Below are 15,111 nucleotides of genomic sequence, written 5' to 3' on the forward strand. Positions count from 1 at the left end.
TTTTCATTCAGTCGTTCGCTTTTAACAAACACGATTTCCCATAAGCCCTAGACATTTGCCATCTAAAGATCACAACAACACATGAGAGGCAAGTCAGGAAAGGAAAGGTTCACTGCTGGTTCAACCATTTCTAAAAGCACAGTAGCACAGAGAGGACAGGGAGGAGCAAATATGTTTGAGGGTTGCTGGACCCCAGAGATTAAAACCAAGAGGCTAAAAGTTGGAGAATTTTGGTGAGGTGGGGGTGGAGGAAACTAAGATCAAATGAAGCAGTGTACATTTGTCTTTCACATGGGCCACTGATTTATTTATTTTTTTCATAAAAAAGTAATCATTGTTAAAATCAAACATTTCCATATTTAGCTCATCTGGACAAAGATTCGACTTAAAACACTTTTTTTTAAAGTGTTTTAAATATGTTAATTTCATTCTATGATCATTTTGAAGTAAAAAGAAGTAAATGAAAAGATCTGTTTCTGTTATTTAGCTGAGACTCACTAATAAAACCAAGAGGTTAAGAGAAATTTAACCAGCTTCACCTGAAATACTGAGACAATTGCCTCAGGAGAAGGAGCATTTGGCCTCCACAGGGAGAATATTAAGTATGTAGGAATAGTGAGCTCCCATGAGAACTCAGTTGGACCCATAGGATTAAAGGCCATTGAAGGATTGGTGAATAGTGGGCAGTCATTACTGTCCAGCTGCTCTCCCTCTGATGCTGTTCTGCTCCAGGACCTGAATGCAGCTAATACAGTGCAGCTGCTGGTAACTGTAACACGTTAAAACATAGTGAACCTTTAAGTGTAAACGCTTACATGCATCTATAACCCCATAAGATATATCCATACATCTAAATCTACACTGAATTCCCGTCTATCAGAAAACATGGTAGAAATCAAAGCAAAAATTACATTTGACTTCTTTGTAGTTGTCCATGCATTCTCACATGGACACATTTAATGACACAAAAAGCAGATGTCTGCAGACGTACACCTACAGGCTTTACACACACAGCCATGAATAAGCAGGCTTGTACTGAAGCACAGATGCGAGTGGATGAAAGTGAATATGCACATGGAGGAGCTGTGCAACACTGTTTTTTAACCTATGAAGACGTTTTTCACATTTTACATTATAATTCAGTTAGTTTTGGTTTCATGTCACAATTATATAAGATGCCTGCCCACGCCTTATCGTCACAAATGATGCTCAGGGCTCCTTTTACTTGATACTGATTGGTCTGTAGACGAAAGCTGAATTTGTCATTGTGTTGTTCTTCGCCTCGTCATCTATTGCCATTTGACTACATGCTACTTTGTGTACTGTTTGTATGATGCAGCATAACAAACGTATCCGTAGTTACGTGTTCATGGTCTGGAGAGATTTAAGACCTATAATTTTGGTTTGGAACGTGAAAGCTTGCTGTCAAACAGTTCATGCTGCAGCTACTTTTCCTCATCTGTGCACTCTTTGCCCAGACTCGCCAAAGTCAGCCTAAAGACATTTTTTTAAAAAGAAACACCCTCAAAAAGAATAGATAAACTCTTTTTTTTTTACTTTATAAGTTTTACTTATTTTTTATAAAGACACAGTCCCTCATAAAACCATCTCAATCACAATAACTAAATCTTTATGAATAGAACGACATCTGGCAGATGCTCCAGCACAAACTGAATCCTGAATTGGACTGGTGGAAGAAAATCTGAGTATTTTTCATATCATGGTAATAAAATATAAACGTGTCTGTTCACTGTCATACAGTCTGGCTGGCAAATGTCACGGTCCACTATAATAATAACCTGCATTAGATTTTCTTGTTGTGACTCTTGCAGTGATGCTTTTCAGACGTAATATTGTAAAACTGTAATACTGAGTCCAACTCATTAAAACTCTGAACACAATATTCAGGGGGCATGGGGGGCGCAGTGAGGAGTTTCTGGGGTTGTACTTGCTTCAGGCTTTTTTGTCTGGTGTTTTTACATTTGCTGTTTCCTTCAGGTGCTCTAGTTTTTTCAAACAGATGAAAGACAAGCATGTTGGTTATAAATTAGCAGCAGGTGTGGATATACAGCTACATTTATACCTCTGTGAAAGAACAGTGAGTATATTTTGTGAGTGTTGTGATTTTGTTACATTTATCTGTGGAAGTAAAATTACAGAAACTAACAAGTCATTATACCTTTGAAAGGCTAAATGGAAACAATTGTCATGATAATGTCGTGAGCTATTAATATATTTTTCTTCTGTGTTTACAGCAGTTAGTTGCAGGTTCTCACTTTAGCTTGGAAACAGAAGACAAACACCAGAAAATAACACGGTAACATCATGGAGTTTGAAAATACTACAAGTGAAACTTTGTGTTGAATTGATGCAGGTAAAATGATCCACTGGTAAATGGCGAGAGGTTTTAACACCCTGGGGCAGAATTTGATTGTTGTTATTGATTGCTGTTCGATTCAGAGCCACCACTGGGTGGAAACTGCAGTGTACGGAGGGGCAAGGGCAAAAGGGGTGAATGAATCTAAGTGATAGTCCCAAACACATGAAAGTTACAGAAAAATACAGATATATTAGAAAGGAATGAGGTTAGATGTAGAGGGAAAAACATCATATTTCTTCTTTTGTTTTGTGCTTCAGGATCATTTTACCTGCCCAATTTATAAGGCAGATTTTCGATCTAGTGAAGCTAACCTGAATACCACAAATTGGGTTACTGACCCAAATGCTAAATCATACTTAATCTGAAAATAAATCTTCAAACCAGGATAGTGAACAAAATATATTGTCTTCACAGGCAGTGAGAGCAGTGTTGGGAAGGTTACTTTTAAAATGTATTCCATTACAGATTACAGATTACATGCCCCAAAATGTATTCTGTAACGTATTCCGTTACGTTACTCAATAAGAGTAACGTATTCTGAATACTTTGGATTACTTAATATATTATCATGCTGTTTACAACTACATGAATGTACTATTGCTGTGATTTATTACTGTTACTGAAGGTCCGCGGCTCCGAACCGCAGTAAAGGGACCTCTGGCTAATACGGTGGGTTCTGTGTCGGCTCGTAGCTGAAAACTAGCTTTACTTTGTTGTCTGGGTCAACTTTGCTAGCAGAGACAGAGAGAGGCGTTGAAAGGCTGCTCCAACAGAACTTATTGTTTCAGAGGAAAACACGAACACGGTGTACAGTCGAGTCTTAATAGCTTACTTACAACTGGGCTCGTCAGGCTCTCTTCTTGGCTGCAGTGGTTATTATTATATTTACATGCTTCCAGCTCCCGTTTCTGCTCGATGACAGCTCGTACTTTTCCTTTTTCTCCCTCCCTCGCTCACAGACACATAACGGGTATGGCAGTCCATTCTCCCTGCAGCACGGACTACACTGCCCATGATGCTACATTCTTTAGAGCTATACCTGTAGCATTCTGCCTGTTAGCTTAGCACAACAACAACAAAAAGGCCTCTCTCACCCAGGAAACACACAGAGAGAGAGCGTCACCCTGTAACCATGGCAACCGTAACGCTGCCGCCTGGAACAACAGAACGTAGCTGTCAAACAAAACCCAAACAGTCCTGACCCGCCACAATATGAAACAGGGAAGTACCGCCGTGTAATCCATTTATTTCAACAAAGTAACTGTATTCTAAATACCACCTTTTTAAACGGTAACTGTAACGGAATACAGTTACTCATATTTTGTATTTTAAATACGTAACGGCGGTACATGTATTCCGTTACTCTCCAACACTGACTACTACTGAAGGTCCGCGGCTCCAAACCGTAGTAAAGGGACCTCTGGCTAATACGGCGGGGTTCATGTCGGGCTTGTAGCCAAAAAATTGACTTTGTTGTCTGGGTCAAGTTTGAGACAGAGAGGCGTTGAAAGGCTGCTCCAACTAAACTTATTGTTTCAGAGGAAAACACGAACACGGTCGAGTCTTAATAGCTTACTTACAGCTGGGCTCGTCAGGCTCTCTTCTTGGCTGCAGTGGTTATTATTATATTTACATGCTTCCAGCTCCCGTTTCTGCTCAATGACAGCTCATACCGTTCACGGTAATACCGGTGTAATGTTGGGCAACGATAAGAAAATGAAATATCGCGATAGAATATGGGTAAAACGCGCATGCGCAGTGCCTTTGTTTACATACGCACATGGCTGCGACGCAGAATGAGAAGAGCGAAAGTGGATTGAACGGATGAACCAGAACTGGTTTGTAAAAATGCTGCAACTTGTGTGACAAACTCAGCAAGAGTAAACATGCATGTGGAGGTGTGCATGTGACATTTCCAGAGCTTCATTAAACTTTCTTTAGGATTTTTTTTTAATTGTCTTGTAGATATTAAAGGACCAATATTACAAGAAGTAAAGTTCCAGTTTGACAAATTGCATTATGGGTCATCAGGGATAAGAGATGATTCTAAACTAGGTTTGTTTTTTCCACGACGCTGCACAGTGAAAATGAAAATGCATCACTCATGGGGTAATGAGTGTGGTATAAATCAGCTGAGCAGTTCTGATATAATCACAGCAATCTGTTTATCATCCACATTAACTTTAAAATGAGCATTGTTCCTCACTGCCATGCATTATGTTGGAGGTCACTCCACTGACTTCATTATACATTCCTACGGTGTAACTGCACGATGATGCAAACAAGTGTTGTATCCTTCATTTAGTTCTGATAAAGAGCTTTGTAGGCTCATTTTTTTTAACATAAGTGGGGACTCTCATCTGCAGTCATAACCCTGAGTCTTGTACAAATTGGATTTACCTAATTATTTTTTTCTCTTTGTTAACTTTCCAGCCTATCGTTCTTTTATCTCTGCTTTAAGTGAAAACTGCTATGTTTATTTTTAATTATTTAAAATAACACGGACAAAGAAGACATAGAAAAGGACAAAAGAGCTGTAGAAAAAAACAAACATGACATTGTACAGCAGTTCTACTATGTGTGACTGTTTTTTAAATTGTATTTAATCAGAGAGTAAAATTCTTCAGATTAGGAATCTCTGTTGAAATGGTGTTCTGGGTCAATATTGACATATAGGTTTTGCAAACCATAATGTTAATCTTTAATATCTTTGGGAATGTTATTAATTAGAAAAAAGTAGCGCATTAGAGATAACTAAACTTGTAACTTTGTATCATTTTAAGAGTAATAATAATTTATTATTCAAAACAACACAAAGAAAGTTTAACAGTCAAATAAGTAGTTAGTCTCATTTTTGTGTGTTGACAATTTTCCCAAAGATTTGTTTAATACAATATGTGTTGCCATTAAGATGTTTTCAAATTATCAGACAAAAAGGGATATTTTTGAGCCAAAATGGCCAATAGACTGGGATTTTAATATTATATATAACTATTACTTTTCTACTTCTTTTGAGCACTTGAATCATTTTCCTCAATCATCTGTCTCACCCAAAGATAGAACGAGACTAAGGCTACGTTCACACTGCAGGCGAAAGCGCATCAAATCCGATTTTTTGACCCTATGCGACAGTGTGAACGGCACAAATCCGATCTGGGTCACTTTCGTATGTGGTGCTGAATCCGATACATATCTGATGTTTTAGAAAGTGACTGCTGTTTGATGGTCAGGTCGCATTAAATCTGTCTTTTACGTCACCGACACAAGACAGACGCCAATTATCAGCGCCCGAGAAGACATCGCGAACGCTTCCTGTCCATCCAGTGAAACTGTTGGGAAGACAACATTTTATTTGTACTGCATAATCTGCAGATTCTGACAGAAATCTGCAACTATCCTTTGAAGCAGCGCTCCTCTAAAACAGCAATAAGGATCATTATTAGGTTATTTACATTATTATGTCAATAACAAAATAACTGAAGCAAAAATTGGGAAACGTGAAGTCCGAAGTCTTTATATTAAGGGCCATCAGTCAAACAATACTGTTGCTCTGGGTCTAAACAGAGCGTGTAGTGTGTGACGTCTTCTTTTGCGCATGCGCCGCTTTGAGGGTTCACACTAGAGCGCGTTTGCTGTCGCATTTTATTTGTAGTGTGAACGAGCAGACAAAAAAATCTGATTTGATCAAAAAATCGGAATTGAGCATCAAGACCTGCAGAGTGAACGTAGCCTAAGGGAGCCGAAGGTCCAACCACCAAGCTTCTGATTAGCAGAACTATCCAGTCATAGTGTAACAAATCCTCAAAATAATAAGTAGACCATATGTGAGGCATATACAGTTTAATAAAAGCTACCATACTACCTACGTGTGTGTGTGTGTGTGTGTGTACCCAGTCTTGATTGCAATGTTTGCAAAGGTAATTTAGTCCATTGCTATTTTTAGCCTCGCTAACAAAACGAGTAGCTAGTCAGGGGATGAACTTTGACTCTGTCTTGGACTTACTACCACATATAACTGCAAAAATAATATTTGCATTTCCAACACCTACACTTTGAATTTGTTAGATGGTGCATGACGCTTGATAATCATCAGCTTGAGCTAATGATCATCAAGCTCCATTTTTGTCTGCAAGCAGAGTTACACCATAGCAAGTTCAGTCGAATCACAATGAACTCAATTTATAGTTATTTATATATTTGAAGTTGCCTTATTTTTTGAAGAGGTTTGGCAACAGGCACAATGAATATTTCTAATCTTGCTAATTTCTTTCTTTTTTACATAAATAGCTGGATTAGGCCTACAGCAGTTTATTGGTTGATGTTTTGCTTAACCAATATCTATCAGCATTTATATGTGTCTGACTCATTTATATCAGAACATCATGAAATATTGGCATTGCTTTCTGTCTTAAACATTAGTTTGTCTCTAATTTAGTTGTAAATGATCTTTACTTCCATTCAAAGATTATTAGTAAGAAGCACACTGAACTTTATCATGGCAGTGTTTGGAAATGTTTCATTTTGCACACAGTTATGAGCAAACACGCATTCGTTTAGCCGGCTGTATGCAGTAAATCAACAAAACCCCAAAACGTGTTGGCATTTGTTCTATTCCATAAATGTATGCAAATTTAATTCATTTTGCAATTTTTACAACAAGATAATTCAGCATTTTATGTCACAGCTTATTTACTGAATACCAATAATTTTCTGTTTAAACCAAATGCAAAATGTAAATACTGGTAAAGGACGAATGTTTATAGCGACTGTCTGCAGAAATCAGCAAATCAGCCAGATTTTACTTTTACTGCATTACAGCGGTTCCAGTTTTCAAAGCTGTACAGGATTCTCAGAAAAAAAAGGATCACTCATGAGTCATTTCACGGCAATTCGTGTGTGTGTGTGTGTGTGTGTGTGTGTGTGTGTGTGTTTACTCTGTCGAGCCTCTTATGAATAAGGGCTTTCCTTTAAAAAAATATGTTTTGCAACATGTTCAGCTATGATGGTTTAAATTAGTGAATTTTGTATTTTCTTATTTAGTCTTTGGCAGTAACATGTAGCACTAGTTGTATCTACTGTTGGTAATAGCTAGTAAGTGCAGCAAAAATCAATACAGTTTTCAGATAATTAACTTATTTAAGTATGTATAATTAATATATTGAATGCCTTTAAAATTAGTTTCAAATAGCCGTTAAGGAATTCGAAGCAAGTTATGAGCGCATCTCCAATATGAAGCAATTTATCGGCTTAAGACAAAAGGGCTGAATTATGATGTCCTGTTATATTCTTACTTCAAATAATCACTCGATAGCACCTCATAGGTTTATGACTATAGTTTAGCTGTCAGTGGTTCTCAAACTCTGGTGAGTGTAAAAAATATGGAGTGAAATTGTAACCTAATAGTGTTAACTTCCACAGCACTAAACTTTGCTAATTTGATTAGAAAAGGTTGAATAATAGCAAAATGTATTCATAATGATCGGAGAACTTTTATTTGCTACTCCTCTGGTTGGCATGTTCTCAGAACAGGAAATACTGAATCATTCATTACTGTCAAATCTCTAACAGGCTCCCTACTGGTGTTAGTGACACCTCAACAAGTAAAACCATTCCCTTTGTTCTCTGGCACAAAAATTCAGAGCTCTGTATAGAAATGGTCACTTACACAATGAGAAACAAAGGGCCATTGCACTCACAAACACAAAGCACAGCAGCTACAGGTAAAGAGTCTCAACTTCTCTGGTTATTTCCTTTCAAGTCCCAGAAGTCACCTTCGCTGATAAAGACCAAGGACTTATATTTTCTATCAACAGCTTCTGAGGTTTTAGCGATAAAAAGTGAAATGTTGCTGGGGAGTTTGAGAAAGGGACAGTTTCAATGGACAAGATGATGATGTCAAGGTTTTTCTTATGTTCTCTTATTCGCCACATCTCTTCTTGATAGTTGTGCTAGACATTTTTGGAATCAGTGCATTAGTCCAGGATGTCTGAGTGAAATGCAGCTCTGCTGCTGGTCGCTCGACAGTACTGCTCAGGTATAATGTTCCTCTTTCACTCAATTGCAGAGACAGCAGCTTTCTGAACACTTTATCCACAGAGCACATACAAAGTTTTCTCCAGTCATTTTTCAGAACCATATTTAAACAAGAGCCTCTGTTTATAATACAAATCTTCACAGTACATACTTCATGTCTAAATATCATACACATTTGTTATATTATAACTGAATAGAGATACACAGAGATAGCTGAAAACTTAGCTAGTCCACAGAAGCAGCACCTTGACTTCATTTCAGCTTGATCGCAATAATATACAAATGCACAGACACACCTGTCTGTCAAAGGCTCCCACACTCAGAATGAGGACTCTGACAGGTGGAACTATTTAGACAGAAAAATAGAAGAACAGAATCGCTGTACAAATTTAGAGGGAGGAATAACGCCACACGGTCCACTTCCTCTGAACTGCACAGGTCCTCCCATTTGCTTGGTACTAGGAGAATCCTTGGCATGCCCCCTGTGCTCTTTAGCGTTTGTTGATAAGGATTTGAAGGAGTAGCAACAGAAGGCTGAAGGCAGCTTGAAGCATTAGACTGTGAGGTGAGGCAGCGTTTAGGAGGCTGTTAGATGACATGGTGGAGTGGCCCACCAGTAATTCATTTCCCAAGACCTGGAAGGAGACAGGAAAGTTAGTCTTTTCATCTTTTCTTTACTTCTAATCTCTTTAATTGTTGTAAACACTTTGAGTTTCATGTGTCATTACTGTCGCCAAAGTGCTGCTGTGATTTGGCGCTATATAAATAAAATTGAATTGAATTGAATTGAATTGCTCATATAAAAGCAGATTAGTGATTAGGTGCCAAACACAGATATGAATTAATAATTGTGTCATCTCTTGTCAAATACAAATTTCTCTCTTCATTTTCAGTAAAATGAAAATACTTGTTCAGGATACATCCTGGACTTTGTGGGAGCTACACAAACATTTCAAAGAATGTGGTTCATACCTGATGTGTTCATTTGATTTTTGTCCCCACCTCCTGATCTAGTCTGTATAGGAACCTGCTATTATGCAGCTTCTGCAGCTTCTGCACTATATCTCTACCTAAAGTATATATAAACTATTCAGTAACCAGTTTGCTTTAAATCTATCTTGTTCCACTCCCATTGAATCTTTACATATTTATTTTCTTATTTCACAACAAGACACTCAAAGTAAAGTTTTTAAGTATCATCATTGTATACAAAAGCTATGCAGTGAAGCAATGGAGCCCAAATTTGCACTTCCCAATGCAAATACAGGCAGCAACTTGGGTGAAAAATGTGTTTAAAGCTGCACCGTGAAAAACCCCATCAGCTGGGACTCTCCTACAGACAGTGGTGGAGGACAAACTTAATGATACCTTTAAACTTTGCTTTTACAGAGAGAAAGGGAGAAAAGGATTCAGCCTAAAGACAAGTGAGCAAAAATGTAGAGCTTAATGGTTCATAAGTTGTGAAAAAAATCTTTCTATAACTAGAATCTATCTGTTATTGTACCTGTTTAGGGATTTGTAATGTGACTACATTCACAAAAGTAATAAAAAGGACAATTTAGCTTTGCTTTTGCTTCACCGTAAGGACTGAAGTAAAGCTAAAGTGGAAGCAGAGCTGCTGAGATGCAGTGAGTAGTTAGGAGACCCTCACACACACAATTGTGTTTTGAAATGGTTTCTGTGTCAGATTAGGTCATCATAGTCAAAGATGTAATATATTAATTATATTGTAATATATTATACTTAATGTCCTCCCCAAGAAAAATGGCTGGCTGCAGTGCTACTGCATTTCATTGCCCTGTACTTGTGACATGTGCAATGACAATAAAGTTGAATTCTATTCTATTCTATTCTACATTGGACCTTGAACATGCAGAGCCTGCTGCACATGGATGTGTCAAAGACTAGCTGCAGTGGTCCAATGAATATTTCTGTGTGCAACTTACATTTTTATGAATAACATTTAACCGAGGCGCCACAGATCATCACTTGGCAATGAAAACAGTATTTTTTTATACTTCTCATTCTGAAAAAAGAGAGTGAACTTGCTATTGTGTAGTGTGTGTATGCAGAAGTTAAAATGCACTACATATTTATTTGCACTGAAAGGAATTAACAACAAGGTAAACCTTATTTCGAGACTTCCAAATCAGCCCCCCATGTCAGCTTGGTTAGGCTATTATCTGACTAGTATTGTGTTGCCTAATGCAAGTATTAGCAGCAGTATTAGTTATAAAAGTGTCCATGATGGTCCTTTATAAGAGTGAATTCAAATGTCTTGATGCATGTTCAATCATGCAGGTAAGTAAAACTCCAAAAGTTGATCCTGTTCATCTGGACGTAGCGTTTTCAGTGGGAGAAACGTTTCGTCACTCATCCAGGTGACGTCTTCAGACTGATGAGTGACGAATACTGATGAACAGAATCAACTTTTGGAGGTGAATTCAAATGTTTCTACCTTAAAAAATGGTCATATTAGCACGATTTATGTCAACAATGTTGCACATCTGAGAAACGCTTTAGCCAGAAATGGTTCACTTCTAAACGTGGGATTTTGTAGATGCGAGAAAAGAATGACGGGAAAACTGCACACCTGTGTTGGTATTATTGTATCCAGAATGTTCCTCATAGTTTCTATGGTTCCGGGTGGAGAGGTGGTGCTGCTGTGTTCTCCTCTGCCTTGGCTGGTTGTGCTGTGCTGGCTGTGAGTCGGCTGTTGGTCTGATTCGCTTCCAAACATCATGAACGCATTACCTGAAACATTAGATATAGCAGTAAAACATGTTACCATTCCTCAGCAGCACCTTGGTGTTTTCATTGAGTTACATTCATGTCTTATTCAGTCATGACAGATGCCTCCTGTTCTGCGTTGTAAATCTTGCATAAGAGGCTCTCCCAGGCCAAGGCCAGTTTGCATTTGGACAGCATAGGAGAAAAGGAAAAAAGAAAGGCGAAAATACTCAGTATTCTCTTCAAGTATCCAAACTGCACCTGCCTCTCCACATCGACCTCATTAACACTTAGACCGTTTGCACTGGCCAAATAACTGTGAGACGTCTCTGTATCTTTTCTAGGCAGGGGGCCGAGCAAAGACTGGCCAAAGATTCACCTCGTTACCAAAGATATTCTCAATGTGTACAGGTTGTGTGATAGATATATGCTTGCTAGGGTCAGTAATAAGGACATTCATTATTTACACTCCAGAGCAGAGGTCATGAAAATAGGAAGGAAAGAGAGGAAGTTTGCATGGAAAACAAAGAGACTAGAGAAACACATAATGCAAATACATGTATGGCAATGGTGACTAATTTATGTTGTGTCAGCTGAGAATGTCTGAAAATTACAGTTTAAAAAAGCATTATATGCATTATATATAGAGAGACATTTCAACAAATATCAGCAAGTTCTGCAAGGAAATCTGTAGCGTCCTTGTTACATGGCTGCAGATAATTAAAGAGTGTGTCAGTGCAAGTTTAACTTCAAGCACTTTGGTTTGCAACACTATAAAAATAAAGTCTGGCCTATGTTATCTTATGAAGGTAAACAACAAAATGCTCACTATGTCAACAACCGTATCAGCATTGTTTCCCTCATTAAATAACAGGAGAACCTGGCAGATTACAGTAAATGCACGTACAGATGTAAAATACCTTTAAATTTAACAATGAAGAGTAAGTTAAAATAATAAATATAAAACCATATTTCAAATGCAGCCTATACTTGCTAATTTGATAGTATAGATAGTATAAGTACAAATAGGTGCTCTGTTTTAATGATCAGATATCAAGGTCTAAAGAACAATAACATTTTAAAATTTCTAGTAGCCCAAGATAAACAAAAAAATGGATAAATGTTGTGTGTAAGAATTTGTATTTCTTGCTCACCTCTGAACAACAAAAAAAAAAGAGTTTAGAAAAGGAGTGGGTAATTATTTTTTCAAGGGGCCACATGAGAAATTGTGACTGTCCCAGTGTCTCATATGGAACCTCGGGAAAATTAATTGTCCTTTCCTGCTTTAGATACTTGTAAAAACCTCTTTCTACCTATCCACCGAGGTCTGAGGGATCTTCCAAGAATGGTGTGATTATTTTCCAGAGAACTGAGGAGGAGACCGTTATTTTGCACATTTGATCACTTTAACACACCTGGGGAATTAAAACTTTTCCAAAATCTTCAACAGCATTTATTTCCTATCAGTTCTTTAAATAGACCAGGGGTCTGCAACCTTTAACACCCAAAGAGCCATTTGGACCCGGTTTCCACGCAAAAGAAAACACTGGGAGCCGCAAATAATTTTAACAAATGCACGGCATTTCGGCAGGTACACTGGCTTCCGCGAGTGTGACGCTTATTTTGAGCGCTGAAAAAATAATAAGATATAATTTTATTTTTATATTTCAAAATCACAATAATCTTCCAATTTAGAACTGCAAGTTAAAAAAGAACTAAACACAAATAAAATACACTTCAGCTATAATACTTCTAATTTATTTTCCCAAACCACCCGGAGCCGCAGTATAAGGACTAAAGAGCCGCGGGTTGCCGACCCCTGAAATAGGCTAATAATTACAGGGTTGCTTACATATAATTCAGTTAGAAGTGACTGTCTGAAAGCGCAGGTGGGATTACCAAGGAAACCACATAAAATGATCATGCAAAATTTAAAAAAGTGTTTTGTTTCATTCATAAATGAAAGAATGAACCAGAGGCAGTGAGAAAGAGCACTGTGAATTGAGACCCTTGATTTAAATACATCTCTCTCTGTGCCAGTGATGAAGTAGAAAACATTTTCTCACTGAATCCCAACAGCTCCATCCTATCATTATGCCTGCCATGGAGCTTAATTTGGTTTTCATATCAAGCCCCTTGAATGTCCTGTATTACAGGTTATCAGTGAAAATTATACTGATTAATAAATGCAATTTTTGTGTTTTATCTTACAAATGAAATTACGCTGCTCAACCAGGAGTTGAGTGGAAGGATGTGAAACCACAGAAATCAGAGCGAAAACAGGATTTGTTTCAGCTCTACAGTTGCAGGCTCTGTCTTTTTACCTGTGCCAGATGCAGTTCAATTTCACATAAAGTAATGTGCTATATAGTGAATTTAATATGAAATATAAATGAGCAAAATTGTTAATATCAAATATCAGTAAGTCTCCCTGAAGTTTAACCCCTAACTTCATTCTGTAAACACTGAGTGGGTGGATGGAGGGTGTATTTGTTTCTATATGTGTACCTGCATGCATGCCCATTTCCATCTTTGCTCCTGATTTTCCTGCACAAGTTCCCAACAGTGTTACATTTCAAGCACTTACACCTGTCATCCTGCACATTTTACCCTCCTTTTTGGGAACTACTCAAATCGACTGCGAGTCAGTGGTGGAACGCAGCACTTCGCCTGTTACTGTGTATCATCAAGACAGTGAAAAGATTTTGAACTCAGACATTGTAGAAGAGAGGCGAATTTGTAAGATAATGAATGCAAGGCCTTTTGCTTTTATTGGATAGGACAGTGTAAACTCTAGTTAGAAGGGTGGGGAAGGAGTGTATGTGTGTGTGGGGTAACCCATAGGGAATGGTCTGGGGCAGAGTCAAACTCTCTGTCTACATAAATAAATAAATGTGGGTAAATTCCCAGATGATTAAACATGCAACTATTTTGCTGGTAATACCTGAAATGAGGAAAGAAAATCAACAGCCTATTTATGCAAGATAATTCATAATTTTATTGAGAGGGTTATATTGGTTGGGTCTGATTATTGGGGGGGGTCATAACCCCCCTAACCCCCCTGGAAATTACACCCCTGTGCTCAACCGTTTAAGGTATAGCAACGCATATGACAAGGATGAGCTTGACCATAATTTATGCCAAGAACAAGCCCAACACCAGCAAGAAGAGAAAACTGTTGAGCGACCCCGCAGAACTGCCAGCATGGTGCAACCATGACCAGGACCTCAAATCTGATTAAGAACTTTTCATCCCAGATGCCACTAAAATTCAGAAATGTTCCCTGTTCTAAATTCTGTTCTAGATCCAGTGACAACAAATATATAAGAGCTGCAATGTGTGACAAAACAAAAAGGGCAGGCGGTCACAGTATACTTTCATCAAGTGTAGGAAATACAAATGCAAAACAGTCCCTCATGTGTCGTATAGATCGGCAGACATGGGCTATTTGTTTTCCACAGTGGCATAAATCTGGTCCGTTTCACAGAAGTAAACAGTCAGAAAACCTTCATTTATATTTGTTCAACATAAACATATTTCTTTCTGCCTACAGTATATCTTGATTATGATTGATTTTTCTTTTTTTTATTACATTTTGTCACGAGTATCACTTCTGTACATGTGTTTTAACAGCGGTAAATTCTAAATTAACCATACATGTGGTCTCCAATGCTTGCCATTGAGAAAAAGTAAAGATCCATAAACTGTCATGGTTGTACCCCGCGTCTCGCCCTGCGGCGGCTGGGAAATGCTTCAGCACCAGCAAGTCCCTGACATGGATAAGCGGAAGAGAATGGATGGATGGTTGTATTGATTTAATAACACAATAAATGTTGGCAGAGTAACAAAAATATTGACATTACACAAGGGTTAACACTAGCAAGGGTTAATCTATAAACAAAAAAGACGCATTAACCCTTTCTTTTGAACCACATATCACCAGTTAAACAGGCTGCCAACAGCATAGT

General features: G+C 38.0%; 1 protein-coding gene across 3 annotated transcripts in view; it reads right to left on the reverse strand.

Annotated features, from left to right (window-relative positions):
* Positions 1–7,735: 7,735 nt before the first annotated feature.
* The window catches only part of gfra4b (GDNF family receptor alpha 4b), a 60,089-nt gene continuing 52,713 nt past the window's right edge, over positions 7,736–15,111 (reverse strand). For 2 of the 3 annotated variants that reach the window (XM_035913123.2, XM_006803232.3), the window contains 2 exons: positions 11,007–11,167; positions 7,736–9,048 (listed from right to left, as the gene is read on the reverse strand). In XM_035913123.2, coding sequence (XP_035769016.2) covers positions 8,905–9,048; positions 11,007–11,167 — 305 coding nt within the window. In that variant the 3' untranslated portion in view covers positions 7,736–8,904. The remainder of the gene's footprint in view (positions 9,049–11,006; positions 11,168–15,111) is intronic. The other variant, XM_087829933.1, reaches the window with a different exon arrangement.

Source organism: Neolamprologus brichardi, chromosome 2 (genome assembly GCF_056152115.1).
Source record: "Neolamprologus brichardi isolate AB-2024 chromosome 2, ASM5615211v1, whole genome shotgun sequence".
Classification (NCBI taxonomy): Eukaryota; Metazoa; Chordata; class Actinopteri; order Cichliformes; family Cichlidae; genus Neolamprologus; species Neolamprologus brichardi.